Source organism: Arabidopsis lyrata (assembly GCF_000004255.2).
Source record: "Arabidopsis lyrata subsp. lyrata unplaced genomic scaffold ARALYscaffold_7, whole genome shotgun sequence".
In the NCBI taxonomy this organism is placed as follows: Eukaryota; Viridiplantae; Streptophyta; class Magnoliopsida; order Brassicales; family Brassicaceae; genus Arabidopsis; species Arabidopsis lyrata.
Genome location: NW_003302549.1, coordinates 10710599 through 10734548, shown reverse-complemented (window position 1 = coordinate 10734548; position 23950 = coordinate 10710599). Strand labels below are relative to the sequence as shown.

General features: G+C 35.9%; 7 protein-coding genes across 11 annotated transcripts; 5 read left to right on the top strand and 2 right to left on the bottom strand.

The window, feature by feature from the left end:
- The first annotated feature begins 5 nt into the window (after positions 1-5).
- On the top strand, positions 6-3427 carry LOC9304057 (protein CHUP1, chloroplastic). The gene is made up of 6 exons (XM_021017398.1): positions 6-1442; positions 1612-1743; positions 1828-2009; positions 2094-2205; positions 2912-3049; positions 3131-3427. Exons 1-6 carry the CDS (start codon positions 228-230, stop codon positions 3260-3262), a joined length of 1911 nt encoding a protein of 636 aa, XP_020873057.1. The 5' UTR covers positions 6-227; the 3' UTR covers positions 3263-3427.
- Positions 3416-4850, bottom strand: LOC9306108. 2 transcript variants are annotated; one of them, XM_021017401.1, is made up of 5 exons: positions 4702-4850; positions 4251-4332; positions 3982-4128; positions 3761-3861; positions 3416-3662 (listed from the first exon to the last, which is right to left on the bottom strand). In XM_021017401.1, the coding sequence occupies exons 2-5, from the start codon at positions 4309-4311 to the stop codon at positions 3576-3578; spliced, it is 396 nt and encodes a 131-aa protein (XP_020873060.1). In that variant the 5' UTR covers positions 4312-4332; positions 4702-4850; the 3' UTR covers positions 3416-3575. The 2 variants fall into 2 exon arrangements, with proteins under 2 accessions (XP_020873060.1, XP_020873059.1); XM_021017400.1 differs by having other exon boundaries at positions 4251-4314; positions 4702-4848.
- A 175-nt stretch (positions 4851-5025) lies between these two features.
- LOC9306107 (replication protein A 14 kDa subunit B) lies at positions 5026-6074 on the top strand. 2 transcript variants are annotated; one of them, XM_002869990.2, is made up of 3 exons: positions 5026-5135; positions 5355-5613; positions 5726-6074. In XM_002869990.2, exons 2-3 carry the CDS (start codon positions 5358-5360, stop codon positions 5788-5790), a joined length of 321 nt encoding a protein of 106 aa, XP_002870036.1. In that variant the 5' UTR covers positions 5026-5135; positions 5355-5357; the 3' UTR covers positions 5791-6074. The 2 variants fall into 2 exon arrangements, with proteins under 2 accessions (XP_002870036.1, XP_020873061.1); XM_021017402.1 differs by having other exon boundaries at positions 5045-5197.
- A 130-nt stretch (positions 6075-6204) lies between these two features.
- LOC9306106 (probable inactive dual specificity protein phosphatase-like At4g18593) lies at positions 6205-7641 on the top strand. The gene is made up of 3 exons (XM_021017399.1): positions 6205-6413; positions 6940-7213; positions 7327-7641. The coding sequence occupies exons 2-3, from the start codon at positions 6958-6960 to the stop codon at positions 7512-7514; spliced, it is 444 nt and encodes a 147-aa protein (XP_020873058.1). The 5' UTR covers positions 6205-6413; positions 6940-6957; the 3' UTR covers positions 7515-7641.
- A 213-nt stretch (positions 7642-7854) lies between these two features.
- LOC9304056 (pollen-specific protein-like At4g18596) lies at positions 7855-8812 on the top strand. Its single transcript, XM_002869988.2, has 2 exons — positions 7855-8155; positions 8250-8812. The coding sequence occupies exons 1-2, from the start codon at positions 7981-7983 to the stop codon at positions 8594-8596; spliced, it is 522 nt and encodes a 173-aa protein (XP_002870034.1). The 5' UTR covers positions 7855-7980; the 3' UTR covers positions 8597-8812.
- LOC9306105 (scar-like domain-containing protein WAVE 5) lies at positions 8550-16569 on the bottom strand. Of its 3 annotated transcripts, XM_021017126.1 has the most exons (9): positions 16222-16569; positions 15456-15619; positions 15096-15219; positions 14868-15000; positions 14547-14614; positions 9155-14438; positions 8997-9095; positions 8773-8898; positions 8550-8648 (listed from the first exon to the last, which is right to left on the bottom strand). In XM_021017126.1, the coding sequence occupies exons 1-7, from the start codon at positions 16380-16382 to the stop codon at positions 9054-9056; spliced, it is 5976 nt and encodes a 1991-aa protein (XP_020872785.1). In that variant the 5' UTR covers positions 16383-16569; the 3' UTR covers positions 8550-8648; positions 8773-8898; positions 8997-9053. The 3 variants fall into 3 exon arrangements, with proteins under 3 accessions (XP_020872785.1, XP_020872783.1, XP_020872784.1); XM_021017124.1 differs by having other exon boundaries at positions 8997-14438; positions 16222-16568; XM_021017125.1 differs by lacking the exons at positions 8550-8648; positions 8773-8898 and having other exon boundaries at positions 8987-14438.
- A 4401-nt stretch (positions 16570-20970) lies between these two features.
- Positions 20971-21966, top strand: LOC9306104 (protein LIGHT-DEPENDENT SHORT HYPOCOTYLS 9). The gene has a single exon (XM_002869987.2). The coding sequence runs from the start codon at positions 21218-21220 to the stop codon at positions 21791-21793; it is 576 nt and encodes a 191-aa protein (XP_002870033.1). The 5' UTR covers positions 20971-21217; the 3' UTR covers positions 21794-21966.
- Positions 21967-23950: the final 1984 nt, after the last annotated feature.

Here is a 23950-nt window from a genome sequence, read left to right as displayed (position 1 = left end):
TTTTATTACTCTCTCCAAGTAGTAGTCTCATCTTCTTCTTAATTCAAAGGCCCAAACTTTGAATCATCACTATCACTCTCTCTCTCTCTCTCTCTCTTTCTCTCAAGAACTGCACGGACAACGACATGCTTTTAATTTCCATGCAAATCCCTCCTTTCTTCTCAACTAGTCATCATTTTTGAAAATCAATCAAAATTTTGGAGCTTTTTATCATTCATCATCCATCAATGGTGGCTGGTAAGGTTCGTGTAACAATGGGTTTTCACAAATCACCTTCTACTAAAAAAACCAAAGATATGCCTTCTCCTTTACCTCTTCCTCCTCCTCCTCCTCCTCCTCCTCTTAAACCGCCTTCTTCCGGTTCTGCTACTACTACTAAACCGCCGATTAATCCTAGTAAACCGGGTTTCACTCGCTCTTTCGGTGTTTATTTCCCACGCGCTTCCGCTCAAGTTCACGCTACTGCTGCTGCTGCTTCTCATAACGGCGTCGTTTCTGAGCTTCGTCGTCAAGTCGAGGAGCTTCGTGAGAGAGAAGCTCTGTTGAAAACAGAGAATCTCGAGGTTAAGCTTCTTAGAGAATCTGTTTCTGTTATTCCGTTACTTGAATCGCAGATCGCGGAGAAGAACGGCGAAATCGAGGAGTTTAGGAAGGAGACGGCGAGGTTAGCGGAGGAGAACGAGAGATTACGACGAGAAAGCGAGGAAATGAGAAGAGAGAGCGACAGGAGGGAGAAGGAAATGGAGGCGGAGATGTTGGAGCTTCGGAAACTTGTTTCGTCGGAGAGTGACGATCACGCGCTCTCTGTTTCTCAGAGGTTTCAGGGTTTAATGGATGTGTCGGCGAAATCGAATCTAATCAGAAGTTTAAAACGGGTCGGGTCGTTGAGGAATATACCCGACCCGAGTCCGAATCAAGAGAACAACAAGGGCATTTCATCATCCGGAGACGCTGACGGCGACATTTATCGGAAAGACGAGATCGAGCGTTATTCACGGAGTAATAACTCGGAGGAACTCACTGAGTCACCATCACTCTCAGCCGTCAGATCTAGAGTTCCGAGAGTACCTAAACCACCGCCTAAACGGTCTTTTTCATTAGGTGATTCCCCGGAGAACAGAGCAGATCCGCCGCCGCAGAAATCGATTCCGCCTCCTCCTCCACCTCCACCACCGCTTCTTCAACCACCACCACCTGTTTCCAAAGCTCCTCCTCCGCCTCCTCCACCGCCACCGCCGAAGAGTTTAAGCATTGCGTCGGCGAAAGTAAGAAGAGTACCGGAAGTTGTGGAGTTTTATCACTCATTGATGCGAAGAGATTCCACAAACTCGAGAAGAGATTCCACCGGCGGTGGAAACGCCGCCGCGGAGGCAATACTTGCTAGCTCCAATGCCAGAGATATGATCGGAGAAATCGAAAACCGATCGGTTTATCTCCTCGCGGTAAAAATTCTCTTTAACCGGCTTAGTAAATTTCAGTTTAGTTTCTCTGACTTTCTTGCGTCAGTGAGAATTGACCAGTCATTCCACTTTTTCCTCGTCCTTTTCCAAGTAACTTTCAAAATTTAAAATCATAAACCGGTTTGGCTTAACCTTAAACCAAAAATTGCAGATAAAAACCGACGTAGAAACGCAAGGTGATTTCATAAGGTTCTTGATCAAAGAAGTCGAAAACGCAGCGTTTTCAGATATTGAAGACGTTGTTCCTTTCGTCAAATGGCTCGACGACGAACTCTCTTACCTGGTATGAATGAAAACTTTCAAAATTTCCCAAAATTTAAAACCAAATTTCTGGGATTATTCAATTTAAAGTTTGTATTTTTGAAAGGTTGATGAGAGAGCAGTGTTGAAACATTTCGAATGGCCGGAGCAAAAAGCTGATGCTTTACGTGAAGCAGCGTTTTGTTATTTCGATCTGAAGAAACTCATATCAGAAGCTTCTCGTTTCCGGGAAGATCCACGTCAATCTTCTAGCTCTGCTCTTAAAAAAATGCAAGCTTTATTTGAAAAGTAAATATAAAAATCCATTCTTTGATTCATTTCAAATTCAAATTCTTTAGATAACTAATCAAGATTCCTTTGTTGATTTTAAAGGTTAGAGCATGGTGTTTATAGTTTATCGAGGATGAAAGAATCGGCGGCGACAAAATTCAAGAGTTTCCAGATTCCGGTTGATTGGATGCTCGAAACCGGTATAACCAGCCAGGTCAGCAACATAATTTATCTCGAGATTTACATTAGTGATCCTTGTTTTGTGTTTCTTGCTAGATTTCAATATTGTTTCTGTTTAATGGTTTTTATTATGATGAATACTTAGTTCCCATTTTTTGGTGCAATAATTGCATTTTGATTGGATGAAAAAATTCATTTTGGAATATAGAAAACATATAGGGGTAGACAAGAACAACAATTCTCATGGTCCCCAATTTTATGATAAAAGTCAATTGTTGATGGCAGGACAATTTTATACTAATACTGTTCTTCACTGTATTATTTGTTTTGCTTGTTTACATGGTTAAAACTATTATGTACTAGATGACAAATTCAGATAAATACAAATGTTTAGCAAAAGTAAACTTGAATACATTGTTTACTTTAATGTTTTGTGGGGTTTTTCTATGTGCACGCCTGTGAATTTCAAGATTTCCTCTGTTGTATCTTCTTGTCTATTTCTTTTGTTGTTGCTTTGGGATTATAAGAGACAAATCAATAGGGAATGGAATCAGATTCTCTTAAGACTTTTTATGCCTTCATTGTCACTCTTTGAGTCTTAATGTTAAGTGTAGTGTTGCTCAATTTGGGTATCTGCAACTTAACTTAGTCATGTAAATCTTATATGTTTTGAGGAACTTGGTAATTTGGTAAGATATGAAAGATTTGAATTAAGTGTAGTGTTATGAATGTGATTTCAGATTAAACTGGCATCCGTGAAACTAGCGATGAAGTATATGAAGAGAGTATCCGCGGAGCTTGAGGCTATTGAAGGTGGTGGCCCTGAAGAGGAAGAGCTAATTGTTCAAGGGGTTCGATTCGCATTCCGTGTTCATCAGGTAAAATTAAAAGACCTTGATTTCGATTTGGTCCTGCTACAACATTATAAAAGTCTTAAAGTCGGTTTTGTTTTTGTTCAGTTTGCCGGAGGATTTGATGCAGAGACAATGAAGGCATTTCAAGAGCTAAGAGATAAAGCAAGATCATGTCATGTTCAGTGTCAAAGCCAAACACATCAACATAAACTTTGTTTTCGATCTACCCCTTGTTAAAGAAGCAATCTTAGCTTCCATATGATCCACCTCACTGGTATTTGTTGTCATTTTCTCTATTTAATTTGTTTTTTTTTTACTCGTCTTAAAAGACCTATAACTCTTGTGAATATACGTTCTCTTCTTGCTGAAAAAGGATAAAAACAGTTGATATTCAAAGGAAAACCATCTTATCATATGTACTGATAAAAAGCTTCACAAAATGTCAAGGGATAAGAAATATCTCAAAGAGACAAAAGTAAACTAATTGCATTGTCCTAAAACCTCCTAAAACCCCAAACTCGAACACTGAAACTCCGGTTGCACCTCCTAATTACACAACCACCCACTCATCACTGCTGTATCCAGCATCTTTGGCTTCAGACTCCTCATCACCAACTGTATCCTTTGAGAGTTCCATCTGAAAACAAAAGGAAGTATTTGTTAGGAAAATTTAAACAGAAGAAAGATTATAGTTAGAAAGACATGCCAAAAGTTATGAGAAACTAGAATACGCACCATTTGAATCGCTCCTGGTTTCTCTGTTTTAGAATTGGTCATAATAGCTTCAGCTTTGTCAACGACTACATATTCGTCATCTGAATGACCTGCCGATACATCTGCCAGAAATTATCAAAGACATTACATATCGATAAACCAAATCGACAAAGAATGAGACAAATAAAGGATTTAGCTACCCATTCAAGATAAACTTGCATTTACAAGGCCAAAGCAATTACCTTTGTCGTCCAAAGTGGAGGATTCAACAACATTCATTGATGAGTCACCTTCATCATCATCGTCAGAGGAATAATCGTTGTAGAAGGGAAACGTATCAATAGGGGGGAATATCCTACGAGGTCGGATCAAATATGGTAAAGGAACTCCTGACAAAAAATCAATCAAGACACAAAATTTCCGGATCAAAAACTCAGAACATGAAACAGAAGGAACCTAAAGGATAATATCAGATTGTTAAAAAAGACCAAACCGTGACAAGTGAGCTTACCATTGCAGCCTCCCCTCTTCCAAGAATACGAAACAGCATGACCTGGTGCCAATGTTGCCATGTCCTGATTCAAAAACGGTACCTGTTTAGATTCATCATCAGGTGAAGCAATTGTAACAATATTTATGAGAACCAGAGAGATCAGCCCAAATCTAAGAAGATTTGACAAATTATGCTAACCGGACTAAGAAGAGATAACGAAGAACCCTAAAAGATTATGAAATTTCCACCTATCATCTTTGTTTACCAAATCGGCGAAAACCATGAAAATTCAGATCGTTCGAAACAGCAATTTACAGGAAAATTACTCCGCAAGAAATATAACGCAAACCCTAATTTTCCGTAATCATATAAACAGTCTCAAAACCTAAAGCTTCAAAGAAAAATAGCAAACAAAGGGAGAATTATTACTGAATATATAAAACTTCTCAAAATAATCATATGATTTTACCTTTTCGAAGATTAAGAGAAAATCGTTAATCGGATCTCCAGAAATTTGATAGTCGACGAATTATCAAAACTCAGTCAGAGAAGAACAAGAGATTAGCGGTGGCGAAACTAGAGATTAGCTTAATCTTATTAGTGATATAAATAGGGTTTTTACTTTTTTTTATTTTGTTTCCTTTTTTTTTTGTCATCTTTTTATTTTGTTTCCTTTTTGTAACCTTTTTCAATTAATTTATGTACAATTATGTAAATTACTGACGTGTCATAAATTAAACCAAATTCTAGCGGTTTAGCTTCCCCAAACCGGTTCGGTTAACACTTTATTAATTTCTCCTCCTCTCCATCTTCATTCTCATTCGTAAATCCAGAAATTAGGGTTTTCTTCCCGCCGAAACCTCACCGGCAATTGTCTCCGGCGTCTCCCAATTCATCTTCCGGGTCTGCTAAAGCACAAGGCTTTATTAATATCTTCTTATATATAGAGTTTTCTGATATTTTAGGTCTAAATCTATCTACTTGATTCGTTTGGTAGCTAATTAGGGATTGACACTGCCAAATTGATTCAAGATTTGAGGATAATCACTTTGATTTTGACTTAGATGATATGAATTTGATTTAGTTTCAATGAGGAAGACTAAAGAGTCTTTTGATTTGTAGATAATGGATACATCAAGTCCTGCTGCTTTTGTTAATGGAGCTTTGTTGAGACGGTACATTGGTCAGAAAGTGAGAGCAGTGATTCAAGTTATTAGGTCAGATATTGGATCAGTGATTGGTAAATCGACTGATGATCAACAGATTGTTGTTAAGGGTTCACCAAATCCGCCTTTAACTACTTACATTGAGGTAATTGGAATTGCTGAGACTGAGAACACCATTCGAGCTGAAGTTTGGACCAACTTTGGTGATAGTTTTGGTATGAATCTTAGCAAAAATCCTTCCTTTTGTTTGTGTCTTTTGAGTTATATTGTTTTCTTATATGGTTTGCAAATTCTTGTGTCTTGATTTGGATCTTGGCTTGTTTGCAGATGCACAAAACTACAATGAACTATGTAAGCTCGCAAATGGTGAGTTTAGACACTTGTTCATCTAAATCACAGGGTGAATGTCGCTAGCACTTGTCTTGTTGATTCTTTGGGTTGGAGCTATTGATATGCCTCGTTGATCTTTAGTGTTGAAGCTCTTTTGTTTCATGTTAGTTTCACGGTTCAACCTTATGATCTTTGAATTATGTATGTATCTGGCTATGAATCTTATGTTTCTTGTTTAGTTGTTTGGTTCTCTTTGCTTTTCTTTTGATTCCATCACATTTGGATCCTAGATTGTAAAATGGTCTAAAACTATATAAACATTAAAACTTTCAATAAGAAAAAAAAATCTAAATTAAAGTATAAACTACACTCAAAATTGTTGACCACAAAATTATACACACAAGTTTGAAGAAAACGTTAAGAAAATTTGGCAGATTAGTAATGTTTTCTTAAAAATTTACAAAACACACAACTTTGATAAAAGGTGTTTTCGCTCCTTCATCTTTGTTCATCTTATCTGCGTTAGCCCACGGCCCAGTCCAAGTTGTTAAACCGGGCTATTGTGAGAGATTTAGCTGTTAAACCGGGATATTGAGGATTTTTATTTAGCTCTAAACTTAAACCGAACAGATTTGTCACGAAGAAGGTAATCAATCAGTAGCAGCAACACCAAACCCTGGCAAAGGTGATTCCTTTTTTTTCGTGTTTTCTGATATCTAAAAGAATTATTCTGAGGTTTTTGATTGCTTGAAGTTTGGTACTTTTTTCGTGGAAGTTTATCGATTTCACGTTTAGGGTTTTTGTGGTTTGAGCTGTTGTTGGTACTGTTCTTGTTCGCCACTGATTCTAAAACATATTTTTGCTTTTCACTTTTTGGGTAAATCTCGCCATCTCTTGGTTATATTCGTGTGTGTAATCAGTTGTATCAGTGTAGGGTTAGTGACTCATGTAGTGGAGGAAACCAGTCAATTGTTGGAAAGCTGTCAACTTTTGTTTATTAGGGTTTTGAGGATGATTCTGAAATTAACAACATTACATTGGATCATTTTGTTTGTAGATTATTGATGTGTTTCAGACTTGTGGGTGGCTTCAAAATCAAAACTTACACTTTGATTTAACGAGAAACTGAAGATTTATGTTGATCCTCAACTATCTGGATATACTCAGATTGAATTTAGTCTGAGATTTCTCTTTTTTTTTTTTTTATTTAGATAGAAGAGAAGCTATCTATGTCTGAGTTGCAAATGGAGGTAGAGGTAGAGACTAATTCTTCTTTACAAGAGTCTATTCCAAAGCCTACCCCGAAGCCACAAGTCATGTACAGATGTAAGAAATGTAGAAGGATAGTCGCTATTGAGGAAAACATAGTACCGCATGAACCGGGGAAGGGTGAAGAATGCTTTGCTTGGAAAAAGAGAAGCGGAAACTCTGAACAAGTGCAATGCTCTTCGATCTTTGTCGAGCCTATGAAATGGATGCAGACAAGTGAGAATCTTTTAAAAAGCTCTTTGCTCTCTATAGAAAAATGTCACTATGTATCTCAACAAGAATCTTTGCAGTTTCTTTCTAATGATCTTTACACTCTATGACTTTTGCAGTACATGATGGATTAGTGGAAGAGAAGCTTCTTTGTTTTGGATGTAACGGGCGGTTAGGTTATTTCAACTGGGCTGGGATGCAATGTAGCTGCGGCGCATGGGTGAATCCGGCTTTCCAGCTTAATAAAAGCCGAATAGACGAGTGTAAATCCGAGCCAAACTCGAACCTGAATATGGAAACTGGATGAAAAAAGGAGAAGATGTAAACTCTTGGATAACTAAAGATTGATAATAAGATCAAATTAAACCTTATTGTATTGACTATCCTAATGAGGTTTTTAGTTATAAATCCAACAAAGTTTAAGTTTCATGTTATTTAAATTCAAACATAAAATTAGTTGTTTATGTTTTTTGTTCTTTCTAATATTAGGAGAGAAATCAAAGAGAGAAAAAATAGGGACACTATAGTCTATAGGTCACGCAATTGGAAACTAGAGGCTATAATTAAAAGAATTAACAAACTCACTAATGAACGATTATTTTCTGATTAGCTAAAAATAACAAATGGTTTTTATTTTTATTTTTTTGTATAAAACCGAACTTTGTGGCTCTTGTGAAATAGTTGTCCTCTTCTCTAACATCTCAACAAAGAAAACGATTACAAAAGAGAAGAGGTATCAAAAAAGACCAGAATCTTTTAACATTTTGAAACAAATGGCGTCCAAAGCCATCTTCTTCTTCTTCTTTGTCTCCGCCGTGTGCCTGTCCTCTCTCGCCCGCGTGGCCATCGCTGACGCCGATGACTTTGACCGTTTCCAAATTCAAGGATCGGTTTATTGTGACACATGCCGTGTCCAATTCGTTACCCGCCTCAGCAAGTTCCTTGAAGGTAAACATTTTCATACGTCTATATACTACACATTACACATTGTTTATGTTATTAGTATCTATGGTTATTCAAATTTCTACATTGTTTTCTATAGGAGCGAAAGTGAAGCTAGAGTGCAGGAGCAGAACAAACGGAACCGTAACATTGACAAAAGAAGCCGTCACGGACAAAACAGGGAGCTACAGAATGGAAGTGACCGGTGACCACGAGGAGGAAGTTTGCGAGCTTGTGCTCGTCGAATCACCAGACAGTGGTTGCAGTGACGTTAGCAAAGAGGCTTACCTACGTAACGCTGCTAAGATCAGCTTGACCGCGAATGATGGAATCGTCTCTCACGAGACACGTATTGTTAACCCTCTCGGTTTCATGGTTAAGACGCCGTCACCTGAATGTCCCGCTGCCTTTAAGGAGCTCGGAATCGTTCCTGATGTCACCTTCTAAATTTAATGACGACTTCAAGATCGTCGTTTAAGTGTCATCTATTGTTTGTTTTCTATATAACAAAACAAAAAAAAAAAAATGTAATTTGATAAAATAAAAAATAAAAAAATGCCGTAATTAAAATAAACTATTATCTAATTTAAATTTCTGATTTTATAAATAGTGTTTGTTTTTACCTGAAAAATGAAATGACAGAGAGGAATGTACAACAAAAAATCAATTAGATCCTTCTGGTTTTATGTTCATCAAGACAAACACTATCACCGATTTATCTTTCACCGTCGTCATCTGTAGCAACTAGCCTAATTAACAATGAAGGATTTGTTTGTTAGTCTCATGAGGTTAATGATTTACGACAAATGCAAAAATAATTAAGGAGAGTGAGTTTTACTATAAGTACCCGAGAGATTGATCTTGCGTTTTCTTCAGAACCGTGTTTGCATCTAAGTTTGCTTCATTACTGGGACTGCTTTTTGGTTGGTTTGGTGGCCAATGACGGATGATCTCTGAGACAGATGGTTTGTATTCTGGAACTTGTTCTGGCTCTAGTCTTGAAGATGTGGATTGATGATCTACAGCGTCGTAACATGGAAGATCAAGAAACGAACCAGAAAAAGAACCCATATCACCATGTCTACTTCTCTCTTCAACTTGCTTCAAGCTTGATACGGATTTTCTAGGGCTTTCATCAGATTCCCATAGCTCAGAATCTGACAAACAATTGTCAGAAGCACAAGGAGATGACTGACAAAAGGTGTCACTGTTGTCGTCATCGTCTTCAGAGTTGCTAGCCTCTGGAACCAACTGAAACGAAGGGAACATATCCGCATTTTCACCATTGTACCGAGGTTGGCATGGGATTCTCAGTTTCAATTTAGGAACTGGAGAGGCTTCTATTGGGTTGAATGATATTTTCATATGTTCAACCGGTGGTGATGAAGTAGGCGAACCAAAGAGAGATGATTCATAATCCAATTGCTCCTCAAAGCTTGAGCCACCAGGAGTTTGCTGAGTCTTGTCTTCGATAGATGCTACTCCGGTAACATAGCTACTACTTGGTACGGATTCAAATTTGCAAGTTGAAGAAGAGTTTCCCCCAAACCCAGCCATGAGTAATCTATGACTTAAGCCAAAAACTCTGAATGATGTTCCAGTGCTCTGCATGGGAGAGAGCCTCGACATGTTGCTGTGTTGTTGAGACGTGGGATCTGAAACAACTAATGGAAGTGAGCTCTTCTCAGTAGTTTCAACTGATCGGCTCGATGATTCCTGCGTCCTTGTCGAAAGAACACTAGCTTCGTTGATCTCGTTCTGTATATGTTGGCTTCCAGCATTAGGCTCAGCAAAAACTGGAGGTTTCAATGGCGCAAGTCCAAGGAGTCCTCCATTGCTCCATATACTGATTGATTCAACACTTGTACCATTTGGAAGAGATTTCTGAGTATCTGGAGAAATCGTGTCAGTACCACCACTCGAGGGAATTGTTCTTTCAGTAGACTCCGGTTCCAATAAACCACTCTTCTGGTTCATAGAAACGTCAGATGCTGAGTAAGGTTCATTATGTACTTCACCATCTTTTACCTTGATGTTTTTAGCAGGAAGATCTGTTACTAAAGATGGTGCGGCAACATGCATTTCTGGTTCTTTTAAAGAAGGATACGTGGAATCTGGAAATTCTGGTGAAAACTTTTGATCGAAAATAGCTTCTGCAAATAACAAAAGTGCGGCATCATCCAAGAATACTTTTTGGTCAGGAATACCTTCAGCCAAAGCCAGATATGCAGCAGCAGGTTCTTTTGGCAGAATATTTTCGTTGGGAACAGGTTCTTCAGAGAAAGTTTTGTTGTGTGAACCAGTTTCTGTTGTGGAACTAGGAGCTCCTGAGCCGGGGATCTTTTCATCAAAACCAGCTTCGGTCAAGGACAGCTCCGTGGCAACAGGTTCTCCAGGGAAGGTTTTGTTGTGTAGACCGGTTTCTATTGAGGAACTAGAATCTTCTGAGCCTGGGATCCTTTCATCAAAAACAGCTTTGACCAAGGAAAGATCCGTGGCAACAGGTTCTCCAGGGAAGGTTTCGTTGTGTGGAACAGTTTCTCTTGTGGAACAAGAAGCTTCTGAGCCTGGGATCTTTTCATCAAAAACTGCTTCGTTCAAGGAAATATCTCTGGCAACAGGTTCTTCAAGGAATGATTTGTTGTGTGGACCAGTTTCGGTTGCAGAACCAGGAGCTTCTGAACCAGGGATCTTTTCATCAAAATCTGCTTCGTTCAAGGAATTTTCCGTGGCAAAAGGTTCTTCAGTGAAGGTTTTGTTGTGTGGATTAGTTTCTGTAGTGGAACTAGAAGCTTCTGAGCCTGAGATCTTTTCATCAAAAACTGCTTCATTCAAGGAATTTTCCATGGCAAAAGGTTCTTCAGGGAAGGTTTTGTTGTGTGGAACCGTTTCTGTTGTGGAACAAGAAGCTTCTGAGCCTGGGATCTTTTCTTTAAAAACTGCTTCATTTAAGGAAATATCCATGGCAAAAGGTTCTTCAGGGAAGGTTTTGTTGTGTGGACCGGTTTCTGTTGTGCAACCAGGAGCTTCTGAGCCTGATATATTTTCATCAAACACAGCTTCTGCAGAAGATGGATTTGTGGAATGAAGTTCTTCTCCAGAGATCTTTTCATCAGGTACAACATCTGCCCAAGACGGATAAGTAGGTAAGGGTTCTTCCGGCAAGTTCTTTCCCTTAGAAACAGCTTCTGCCACAGACCGATATGTGACGCCAGGTTCGTCTGGAAAACCCATTTCGTTGGGAACAGCTAATTCCAAAAATGGATTTGTTCCAACAAGTTCTTCATGCGAGGTTTCCTCGAACGTATCGGATTCTTCCAAAGATGGATGTGTGGAACCAGGATCTTCCAGTGGTGAGATCTTCTCATCACAAACAGCTTCAGAAAAATATGGATGAGCAGCTTCTTTTTCTTGCGAGATCTTTTCTTCTGGCAATTCTTCCAAAGAAGGATACACTTCGGGAGGTTCTTCCGGAAAGATTGTTTTGATGGGGGGGGCTTTTGTCAAAGACAGACATGTGGTGTCAATTTCTTCTGGCAAAACCCTTTCATCAAGAACAGCTTCTCCCAAACACGGATCTACGCCAACAAATTCGTCAAGTGTGGTTTGCTCACGTGGAATAGCTTCTGCCACAGACAAATTTGATGAATCAAGAACTTGCAGTGAGAAATTTTCATGACTTTCAGTTTTGGCACAAGACGGATGAATAGCCTCATCAGATTTTTCTTGTGAGATCTTATCTTTAGGCAATTTTCCCAAAGATGCACACACATCTAAAGGTTCTTCTGGCAAGACTTCTTCAATAGGCACCACATTTGTTAAATAGATACATGAGGTGACCTGTTCTTCTGGCAAAACCCTCTTATCATGAACAGCTTCTACCAAACATGGATCTCTGCCAACAAAATCTTCAAGTGTGGTTTGTTCATGTGGAACAGCTTCTGCCACAGGCGAATTTGTGTAATCAAGAACTTTAGGTGAGATTTGTTCATCAGTAAAAGCTTCAGAAAGACATGGGCGCATACCATCATCAGCTTCTTCATGCAAAATCTTTTCTTCCTGCAATTCTGCCAAAGAAGAATATGTTTCGAAAGGCTTTTCTGGCAAGAACCTTTCATCAGGAACCGCTTCTGCCAAACACTGATTTATGCCAACAAATTCTTCAAGTGAGATTTGCTCTTGTGGAAGAGCGTTTTCAAGAGACAAATTTGTGGAATCAGAAACTTCTGGGGAGATTCCTTCATCACTAACAGCTTCAGATGTATGTGTGGCATCATCAGTTTCTTCCTGTGAAATCTCTTCTTCAGGCAATTCTGCCAAAGAATGATATGTTTCCAAAATCTCTTCTGACAAGACCTTTTCAATGGCCACAGCTTTTGTCAAAGACAGATATGTGGTGACAGGTTCTTCTGGCAAGAGCCTTTCATCAGGAACCGTTTCTACCAAACACGGATTGATGCCAACAAATTCTTCAAGTGAGATTTTCTCTTGCGGAACAGCTTCTGTCACAGACAAGTTTAAGGCATCAAGAACTTCTTGTGATAAATTTGTTTCTGCAGCAGCTTTGGCACAAGATGGATGTGTAGAATCAACAGTTTTTTCTTGCAATATCTCTTCTTTAGTCAATTCTGCCAAATATTGAGACGATTCCAAAGGTTTTTCTGGCAATACTTTTTCGATAGGGATGGCTTTTGTCAAAGACAAACATGTGGTGGAAGGCTCTTCTGTCAAGAACCTTTCATCATGAACAGCTTCAGCCAAACATGGATATATCCCATCAAACTCTTCAAGTGAGATTGGCTCTTGTGAAACAGCTTCTGGCACAGAAAAAAATTTCGAATCAAGAACTTCTGGTGAAAGTTTCTTGTCTTGAACAGCTTCGGGAAATGATGGATGAGTAGCATCAGGTTCTCCTGCTGGGGTCATATTGTCAGGCACAGCTTCTTCCAAAGACGGAGTTTTAGGAAGAGACTTTTCCGACAAGATTTTTTCTTGGGGGACGATTTCTGCAAAAGATGGATATTTGGCAATAGACTCTCCTGGCGAGATCTTTTCACGGGGAATAGCTTCTGCGAGAGATGGATAGTTGACCAAATGTTCTTCTGGCAAGATCTTTTCAGCAGGAATAGCATCTTTCAGAGATGGGTATGGGAAAATAGGTTCTTCAGATGATATCTTTTCATTAGCCCAGTCTCCTGCCAACAAGGGATGTGCGGCAACAGGTTCTTCTCGCAAAATTGTTACATCCGGAAAGGCTTTTTCAGCCAATAACGAAGGGCAGCTGGCAAAAAATTCCCATGGCTTTTGAGAATTCTCATCATGAGACAGAGTTTTCTCACACACTGGATCTGACATGCAACATGACACATTTGAATCTTCAAAAAAATAAGAACCTGAACAAGATTCATCTTCAGAATTTTCATGGCGTGGATAATTTGCCATTTCTTCATATTGTATATCTTCTGATCCATCATTGTTTTCACTGTTAGCATCTTCCGAACAATAAGTACTAATATCCCCAAAGTAATGCTCCAGTTTCGGTTTTGGTACTCCATCAATATCACTCTCCGATTCTGATTCAATTGTATTACGTGCATCCAGAAATTCATCTGCTTCACTCTCTTGTTCACTCTTATTTTCTCCTTCGTTCTCAATGCCTAGTGTTCCATTAATATTGTTGGCCTGGCTCTTACTTTGTTTTTCTCCCACAATATCTACCTCATCAAACAAAATATACGTCCTATCAAAGTCCCTTTGATTTTGCCTTACCCTGTCTGGTGTTACTGGGCCAAATTTTGACTCATGTATCTCTGATGGTTCATCATCTTCGCTGCTTTTCTCCACCATCGATTCAAGTGTTTCTTTCTTCTCATCACAAACAATAGAAGCACAAGGCACATGTAGGTCTTCTGAGGGGCTATATAGGATATTATCATCTACAACTTCAATGCAGCCTGCAGGAACAGCTGAACCTATTCTATCAGCAGGTTGTAAGGACCCAGACAGAAATCCTTCTACTAGCTTCACGTCAGGTTCATTAACAGGACTTTGATTGATGACATACTCGATATAACCTGAACCAGTTATAGAATCGCGAGCTTTTGATGACTCTTGGAAATCTGATTGTACTTGTGCTTCACTTCGTTCTTGCGCATCTGACTGCCCTTGCAGATGAGATTGGTCTACAGTATCAGATAAATCTTGCATATTAGAGCTACGTGGCATGTCAACTGTGGACGTACTCTGAGAAGTTGTTTGTCTGTCATCAGTAAGATTACTGAGATGAGCCCTGCACAGAAATTCATGTTAACATATGAAATTGTCAAGATCAACTACACTGCAAATATGGAACTTCAATGGACGAGAACTACTACATCTATATTTTAAAATAACCCACCCACTAGTTTCGTCAGATGTAGACACTGCATTTGATCTGCAAATGTTTCTTTGTGGTAACCTCTTTTTCTGTCATTTCAGCAAAGCACAAATCAGGTCACAAAATCAGTAGATGACAGCCAAAAAAGCACAAGAATAAAAAACCATAGCACTTGATGTCTAACGAATTATATTTTTTCAAGTCAAACGATTCTTTTATAAGTCAATTCTGCATTCTGGTACGAGGTACAGTTGTAAGATGACGAAACGAGCTCATAAGCAGAAAAGAAACTCTTAGAATGGTTCGACCAGCATAACCTAACCCAAAAAGGTAACAACAAACCTTTCTTTTGCGGTGAGCCTGATCTCTCTGGACTTTGATATCATCTGTTTTACTGGGGTTGCTTAATTCCTTTCTAAAGAATGTTGGGTCTGAGTATTTTCTCAGACACGATCCAGGACCACCTTCGGCAAATCTGCAAGGAGGAAGAAAATCAGCCACTTCAGAATAAAGATCCAATGCTTTATTTTTAATATATATATTAGGATGAACTAAAAGCTTGTCCCTTACCTATCAAGCAGATGCAACGGAGGAGGATCTCTGCATTGTTCATAACTTTCCATAACACACAGTGGTAAATCACTCTGAACAAAATGACTATGTCCATTCCTTATACGAGGATGCCACTCAGAGCCTACAGGAGAAACAAAAGCGAAAGAATAAGAATTTTTCTGTGCAAGAGATCAAAAAGTTATGTCACACAAATTGTGGAGACTGTGTGTTCATAAAATCTTTCATCCCTCTACACAAGTCAGGTGTAGGATAAGACAGCAAGAGTGGTACAGGAAAAAAGATATAGACACATAGTCAACCTTCAAAATAGAAATAAAAAATAAGACCTGAAGCCTATAGATGAGAGCAAAGCCATACCTGCTGTGTATGCAAAATGTATGTGGCTTGTCTGTGAGAGAACAGCCTTTTCAAGAGGTGACAGCGCTGACTCTATCCGTCTTACACGGCTTGTCAACTTCTGACACCTAGATGCCGTTACAGTTACTTCTTCTTGTAAGCCGTTAAATACTTCTGCAGAAAATCTACATGTAAGAAATGCCACCTGGTTAAAGAACTCTCTATCAGTTTACATTCGCTTTAAGCAAGTTTTACGTCTCGCTCCATTCAAATGATAAAAAAAGGGATTTTGAATATGGGAGATTAACTTTGCAAAACATAAAACGTCACTTGGCTAATCTCCCCCAAAACCTCATAATTCTTAGTTCCCATTAAGACACTTCAGTTCCTCATCATCAATAGATTAGATGTCCAAATAAATTCCTAATCTTTACTTCATTTCAGCTGATACACAACTTAACAACTATGTTGAGGTACTTCCAGGACATTACTCATCATTCAGACATTCACTAATTAACACTTAACCACTCAGAGACGCTTAGTTTGTTACTAACTCTACGAACTGAGCTTAAAAATCAAAACTTTAACAAAAAAGCCCTAAGCCCTGAAGAAAAACAAAATTATAGCATGGTACTGAAACCCCTAATTCTCAAACTAAAGACAAAATTGATGGATGAGCTAAAACTCATCCTAATCACAAGAAACAGCTGCAGGGCTTAGGGCTTTTTGTAAAGTATCCAAATTTCAATCTTCTTTGTGTATGCAACAGTCGAAAACAAGAACTTACTCAGCGAGATCGCCTAACTGACGAAGGATACCGATGAGTCCAGCCACTTCAACAGCGCCGAGAATCGCCTTAGGTTCTTCATCTTCCACGGCGGCGCTACGTTGAATCTCCGGCCCACCTAAGCTTAGCTCGTTCCGTATCTTGAACCTCACCAACGGCATTGTCTCTCTCTCTTTCTCTTTTTCTTTCTCTCTCCCGAGAGCTTAATAAATAAAATAAAAGCTGTGACCATTTAATATAATCACTTTGACTCTTCTTCTTTATTAAAATTTTGAAACCTAATTAAAGTCTCTGATGAATCATAATTAGAGAAGCCTAAAGTTAGATTCTCAGTCTCATGTGTGTGTACATTTGATTCAGCTTTTCCAGATAATTTCTCATTTTCATTGTTGAAGAAACAAACTCTTTACGTCCATAACTTTTTTCGTAATTATGTATGGGCCGGAGATAATAACATGTATATGGGCCTTAATTGGGCTTATAGTTACTAGCCTGAATAGCTTATTTCTTATACTATTGATGGGCTCTTAATTTACACGAACTAATACAAAATCTATACTAGTATTTTCAGTCACTTTTGGGTCGGATGGATAAAATTGTTTCGGATACTTTGAATATCCGATCCGTTAACAAAATTTGGTCATAGGTCAGGTTATATTTAATCTAATTCATACACACCGGATATTTCATATTTAATAATTTAGATATTTAGAAGATTTGATTAAGATTTAAAATTATGATTCTCCTAGAATATTTCATATTTATTTTTAACTGTTTTGAATCATCATATAATGCATAAAGTAAAAAAAAAATTATTTTTTTCTGCATATACTGTGATTCGAAATTTTAAAAACGGACATATATTATCCAATTGACGAAAATGTGTGTTCAACGTTCTACATCGATTAAAATATTTAGACAATGATTCAGTATCATATCAAAAATAAGATCAACATTAATAAAAGAAATGAGTTTTTTGGCCAGACGGGGTTTGGCGGGACGGGTTTTTGAATCAACAATAATAAAAAGATTAAAATATCATTAATCCGCCCCTTCAATACGGATTAAATCCTTAATTTTTCTTTTAATACCACCAATATTAGACATATTAAATGAATCTTATTTAGAAAAGATTGTATAAAACCAAAAATTGTCCCGTGGTATAATGTTACTTAATAACAATTGTAAACTATAAAATATAAATATCTTAAAAATGATACAATTTGTAAACTTTTATATATAATAAATAATCATTAAATTTTAAAAATTACTACTTTTAGAAAACAAATCACGGGACGGGTTAAGAAGTTACAGGATGGGTTATATTTCGGAACAAAGTTATATGGTGGACGAGTTTGAATCAATATTTGTAAAATTTTGAAATATCATTAACATGCCGATTTAATATAGATTAAATCTTCAATTTATTAAAATATAAATGACTTAGAGAATGATATGATTTGTAAACTTTTATATATGATAAATAATCATTAAATTTTATAATAAAAATAAATTACGGGACGGGTTAAAAAATTATGGAATGGGATATATTTCAGAACGGATTTATATGGCGGACGAATTTGATTCAATATTTATAAATGTCATCAATATGCCGCTTTAATATGGTTAAATCCTCAGTTTATTAACAATTGTCTAGTGGATTCGTGGTTTACCGTTACTTAATAACAATTGTAAACTTTAATATAAATAAATAATTTATAAAGAGATATAATTTACAAAATATTTTTATACTAACTTTAAAAATAAATCATCCCACGGTATACCGCGGGTTAAAATCTAGTATGATAATAATATATAAGAATTTGTTGGCAAACAAATTATTATTCTTTTTAAAAAATTGGCAAACAAATTTATTTTTTTTGGTAAGAGAATTCAAACAAATTATTCTCATAACAATATAAATTTAACTGGTGAATTTTTATTTTTATTTTTTATGTAGCCGAATGATTGCGGGCTATAACTAATTACCATTTTTTAGAAACTGTCGAATGTCGAGTATTTTATCATTTAAACCGCTCACGGTAGTTAACTATGATTGAATTTGCACTTGGAAAATTGAGGCATGCTCTCTCTATGTTTTTGATCTATGGCTTTGATGAAGACCAAACGAACACTCATATTATAACAAAAAATTTTGTTTCCTCATTAATATTAGCAACAACAAAAAAATAAAGAGAAACTTGTTTCGAAGTTTAGAACACATTAGAAAATGTTATATGGTTTATTGAACAAATAAGGGTTACAATGGAAATGGCAAACTCATTCCAATGCTTTCTCTTTCTATTAAGTTAAAAGATGATTGATTATTAGTCACGACTTACGCCATCATTTCGTATCAAACTAAAGGAAAAAAATTGCAATATAAAGACATTCTTGTAACTCTCTTATCAAAAGAAAAGGCATTCTTCTTAAGGGCAAAAAAAAAAATAGAATTACAAAATAATACCATAGATAATTAGATATGATCACAGGTGAAAAAACAGATGGACCCAAGTCCCACGTGAATTTTTATTTATTCCTATTTTATCTTTTGTTTTTGTATCGAGTGGATTTCTATTGATGTTGTGACAAAAGTATATCGAAAGATATATTACCCCACATACAAGATCTTCTCTTACAAAATCTTGTCTAAAAATGCTTTTTACTTAGGGTTTTTTCTCGTCGGATTCCTGTTCTCCGGTTACCAGAATTTAGATTTCACCGGCTGCAATATTTTTATTCCCGACAAAGGGTACTAAATGCGTGTATCAAATAATATGCTTGTCTTTAATTATTATGTCTTCTCTTTTATTTCCTTATTTTCATGCTTTTTATGTATTTCTGTCTTCGAACTTATTCGTTGAACTAGTACTTCATGTCCGTGAGAAACCATAGCTATACACTAACACATTATAGTAGGGTTACCTTATAGTAGACTAGTAGTTATCTTCTATTTAAGTTTTGTATATATCAGTCATCAATTCAAAAGTTAATTTCACGAACATGTACACAATAGTGATTTGATTCTAGCTTAAAAATTACAAAGCAATATCAAAAGAAAAGACCGAGGATTGTTTTGTCCTTTTCAACATTCATGGGTAAGATAATGGAAACCTATATATTATGCGTCGTCCACTTTCAGACACATTTATGCTTAAGCAATATCACTCAATGTATCGTCAAAGATATGTAATTATAGTTAATATTCCACGTATATACAAACTACAAAGTATCTAGTAATATATGAATATGGTGTCACTATTTTTTCACTTCACGTACGTATATGAAAAAGCACTTTTATAGGAATCATCACAAATTGGAATACCGTTGGATTTTCAAAAATATAAAGGAGAAAATAAACTTAGTAGGTATAATACTTACTAATCTATTGTTAATGGTTATTGCTACGAGTAGGATGATGACAGTCATCATCATTTATCAACGTTATTATTGTAATTATTATAATTATAGTTATTATCTATATATTTCTTATGTATAAAGTTATAGATGTAATAGGCCACATAATTCAACAATAGCCACTAAATTAAGCAAGTTGGAAAAATTAATTAATAAATCATTATGAAAACTTATAATGATTGATTTGGTTGCTAGTCGTACAATGGATAGCTTAAACTAATATTTTCTTAAGGAATTTAAAAGGAAGAGTATATCATAACAGTGTGTAAATTAAATAGCTAGCCACATCAGTGACCAAAAAAGATAATTAAAAAACCAAATAAAATAACAAATTTTGATCCTTTAGAATAAATTTATAAAAGGAACGAAAGCACCTTCTCACGGGTCCCATCCATTGAAATATATTCTCTCCTTTTGCTCTATATAATAATAATGTGTACTAATTAATTTGTAGTGTATATTATTACAAAGTCGATATTGAATTGTTTTGTGTACGTCCTTGATAAACTATTTTTCTTGGATGATGACAAAACAAGTCATAGAAAGTAATGTGTGAACATAACATTAACAAAATACAAACATAATATATAATCAAATATATGAAAATAGGATAAAATCTCATTGAATAGATCTCCTACAATAAAATTTTGTTGTCTACGAAAATAACAGAGCATTCACATTATTTAAAAAAATTAGTAAGACAAAAAAAAAACCTCTAATAATAATTGATTTTATTTTAGTCAAATAACGATTGATTTTAAATTTTAGTTTTTGTTGTAAATAGATCACTATTTAATAATTTTATGTAGAGTTACATGGTACTTAATTAGTCATTATAGCTAAAATAAGAAATTAATTTAGTAGCTAAAATAAGAAAATAACTGAGTGCTATATCTGATTTTCAATTTTTTTTTGTTAAGAGTCTTAAGACACGTACGTAGAAAACTAAACACTAAGAACACTTCCAACGGAGTGTCTCAAAGAATGTCTACAGAATTAAATAAAAAAAAAAAAAATTAAAAGTAAGAGAGAGGATGAGACACAGTGTCTCATTTGAGAAACTGTGTCTAACACTTGGCAACATTTGATTGATTAAATTTTTTTTTAATTAATTAAAATTTAAACAAATAATTTATTTATTACAAAAGCATTAAATTATTATATTTGAGAAACTTCCATAGTTTCTCACCATTGGAGATGCTCTAAGTTTTAAAAACAAAACGGTATAATTAATTCATCATTACTGAAAAAATATATACTTGATTTAGTAAGTTAGTGACATTATGCATAGTTTTGAAATTCTTACATAAAATAAAGATTTTTTTTTGGTAGGCACATAAAATAAAGATTTTAGTATTCGCATGAAATGATAGAAATTTATTGTCACTTATCTTATATATATACATAGTAATCATTTTTTCGTGAATAATTCTCTCCCCGTTCCATTATTTATTTCTCAGTATCTCTCTCTTTCTTTCCCTTACTTTATTGTTGCTTTTAAACCTTGAATTTGCTCATAAACCAAAAATATAATACCAAAACAACAAACAAACAAACAAAAATTAGAATTCCCCTAATAATGTCTTCGGATCGTCACACACCGACGAAAGATCCACCGGATCATCCGTCCTCTTCCTCCAACCACCACAAGCAACCACTTCCTCCTCAGCCGCAGCAACCACTCAGCCGCTACGAATCGCAGAAACGCCGCGATTGGAACACGTTCATCCAATACCTAAAATCACAAAATCCACCGTTGATGATGTCTCAGTTCGACTACACGCACGTGCTAAGTTTCCTAAGGTACTTAGATCAGTTTGGTAAGACCAAAGTACATCATCAAGCTTGTGTCTTCTTCGGACAACCCGATCCACCAGGTCCGTGCACGTGTCCTCTCAAACAAGCTTGGGGAAGCCTAGATGCTTTGATCGGACGGCTAAGAGCTGCTTACGAGGAACACGGTGGCGGGTCACCTGATGCTAACCCGTTTGCAAACGGGTCTATCCGGGTTCACTTGAGGGAAGTGAGAGAATCTCAAGCCAAGGCTCGTGGGATTCCGTACAGGAAGAAGAAGAGGAGGAAGACTAAAAACGACGTCGTTGTTATCAAGAAGGATGTTGCAAACTCTTCGACTCCTAATCAGTCGTCCACTTGATAATTAATCATATTTTAAAATTTTCCAATATAGGTAATCAATTTTCAATTCTCTCTTTCTTTTTTTAATTTAAAGTTTCGTATGATCTTTTTCTAATTGAAATTATTCTCTCTGGATATCTAGACTACAAAACTCAAAAGATCGAATTAATAATAGTGATTGATTCTATCAAATCTTCCTGATTTTCTATTGTCACTTACCCTAATGCGTGTGTGTATATATATATTTATATACTAATTTGGTACTCAAAATTGCATGTGAATAAGCTTTGACAAAAAAATATTGCATATGAATAAGGGTATATCTTTGAAATGTAGTTTTTTTTTTGTTATTAGTTAGAGTGTGTCCCAACTGTGAATGTATTTAATTGACATAACATTTCTGTACGTTGCATGTATCATGATGTATTAACATACACTGGCCGGTACACATGTTGGAATGCACAAGTAAATAATATTTCTTACACTACATGTATATACAATTAAGCATTACTTTTATTTATGCACACGTATACAAATATGTACTTATATTTTATTTTATAATTATTGTCTATTGGGAGCATGATATGGGGAACTAGATTACAAGGTTTAGCCCAATAATGTAAAGAAACAGCTCAAGATTTTAACATAACGGCTCAAGTAGTTCTTAATAGACGGAAAAATAAACCAGTTCGAATTAGCAATACCAAATCAGGATTTATGTAGCAAAACGAAATTAGGATCGAACCGGCAATTTATCAAGCTAAAACGATCGAGTCGGTAGAAAGTGTTTCCGAAACCCTAGATTCCGGAGAGAGGCTATATGTAGTGATGTACTCATGTACATATATGTCACAGAATTTGAACTTTAGTTATACCTAAATTAATGTAGATATGTGTTTCTAGCTAGCTGTATATTAGCCATAGAGCATATATAGTACTTTTTAATAATGATGGCTTGGAGTCATGAGTTTTAGGATAAGCTTGTTTTTGTATGATTCCATATTGCCCTGTTTCTTTATATACTAGTATATGTTATTCATGAGTTTGGAAATATCGGTTAGTTACAAACCGGAAGTTTTAATCTGTCATACTTGTAGTTGCTTATCAACACTAGTTGTAAAAACGATATTTTTCTTTTGAATATAATTTAACATTAGATAAAAAAAAAAAAAAACAATTCATGAAATATTGACGTATCCTTTTATGTTGGACCACCGGATAAGTAGACATTCAATTAAATGATTTTCTTATCAACACAAGGTAGTGAACTCCCGTCGTTAGAACAGCTTCCATTCTTCGAACTTGTTTTATCCTTAATAACACAGAAAAGATGTGATACGGTTGTGAAATGATTTATCAATGACGCTGATAAAATTGTTCAGAGGATGGCGATCTTTTTGTGTCGCCTTCCATTTTTCTCCCTCCACACATGATAAAATCGAGCTTGAAAAACCAATCGGATCAGAACATATATATATAGTTCATGATAGAAAAGATATGAGTGGAGAAGTGGCTTACCGTATCACACCATATGGGAGTGATATACTTGCTTCATGCAACAAGGCAATATATGCAGTTATGCACAGGCAGGCGATATATGGTCATTGGTTTCATCTTGCTTACCATAAAGAAAACAAGTTTGAGAGATACCAAACTTGCGAATCTGTTTTTGATCGTGAGCCAAACAATATATGAATATCTCAGCTTGAGCTCCCATATATGCTTGGACTTTAAAATAGTCATGTCCATGTTTCTCGAGAAGGATATCTAAGAAGAAGAATATGAATTTTATAAGTTGATTAAGTCATATATTTTAATACATAAATCCAAATATAATGTATTCCATGTAGTTTATTTTTATCTTTATAATCCACTTACGAAAGTCTATTATATTTTACTTCATATCTTTACACATTTTTAGTTTGAAATTTATTTTTATTTTTATAATCCACTTATGAAAATCTATAACATTTTATTTCATATCTTTACACATTACATTTATTTTGAGTTCTTTTTTTTTATCTAAAACATTTTTTTTATATAACCATGGAGATGGGGGATACACAATGCCAGCGGTTAAACAAATAACTATATAAACAAAACCGGAAGATAACATGATCTTAGTCTAGGAAGGCTAAACATAAAACCAAAGCCAAACCAGAAATGAGTTTTTGTG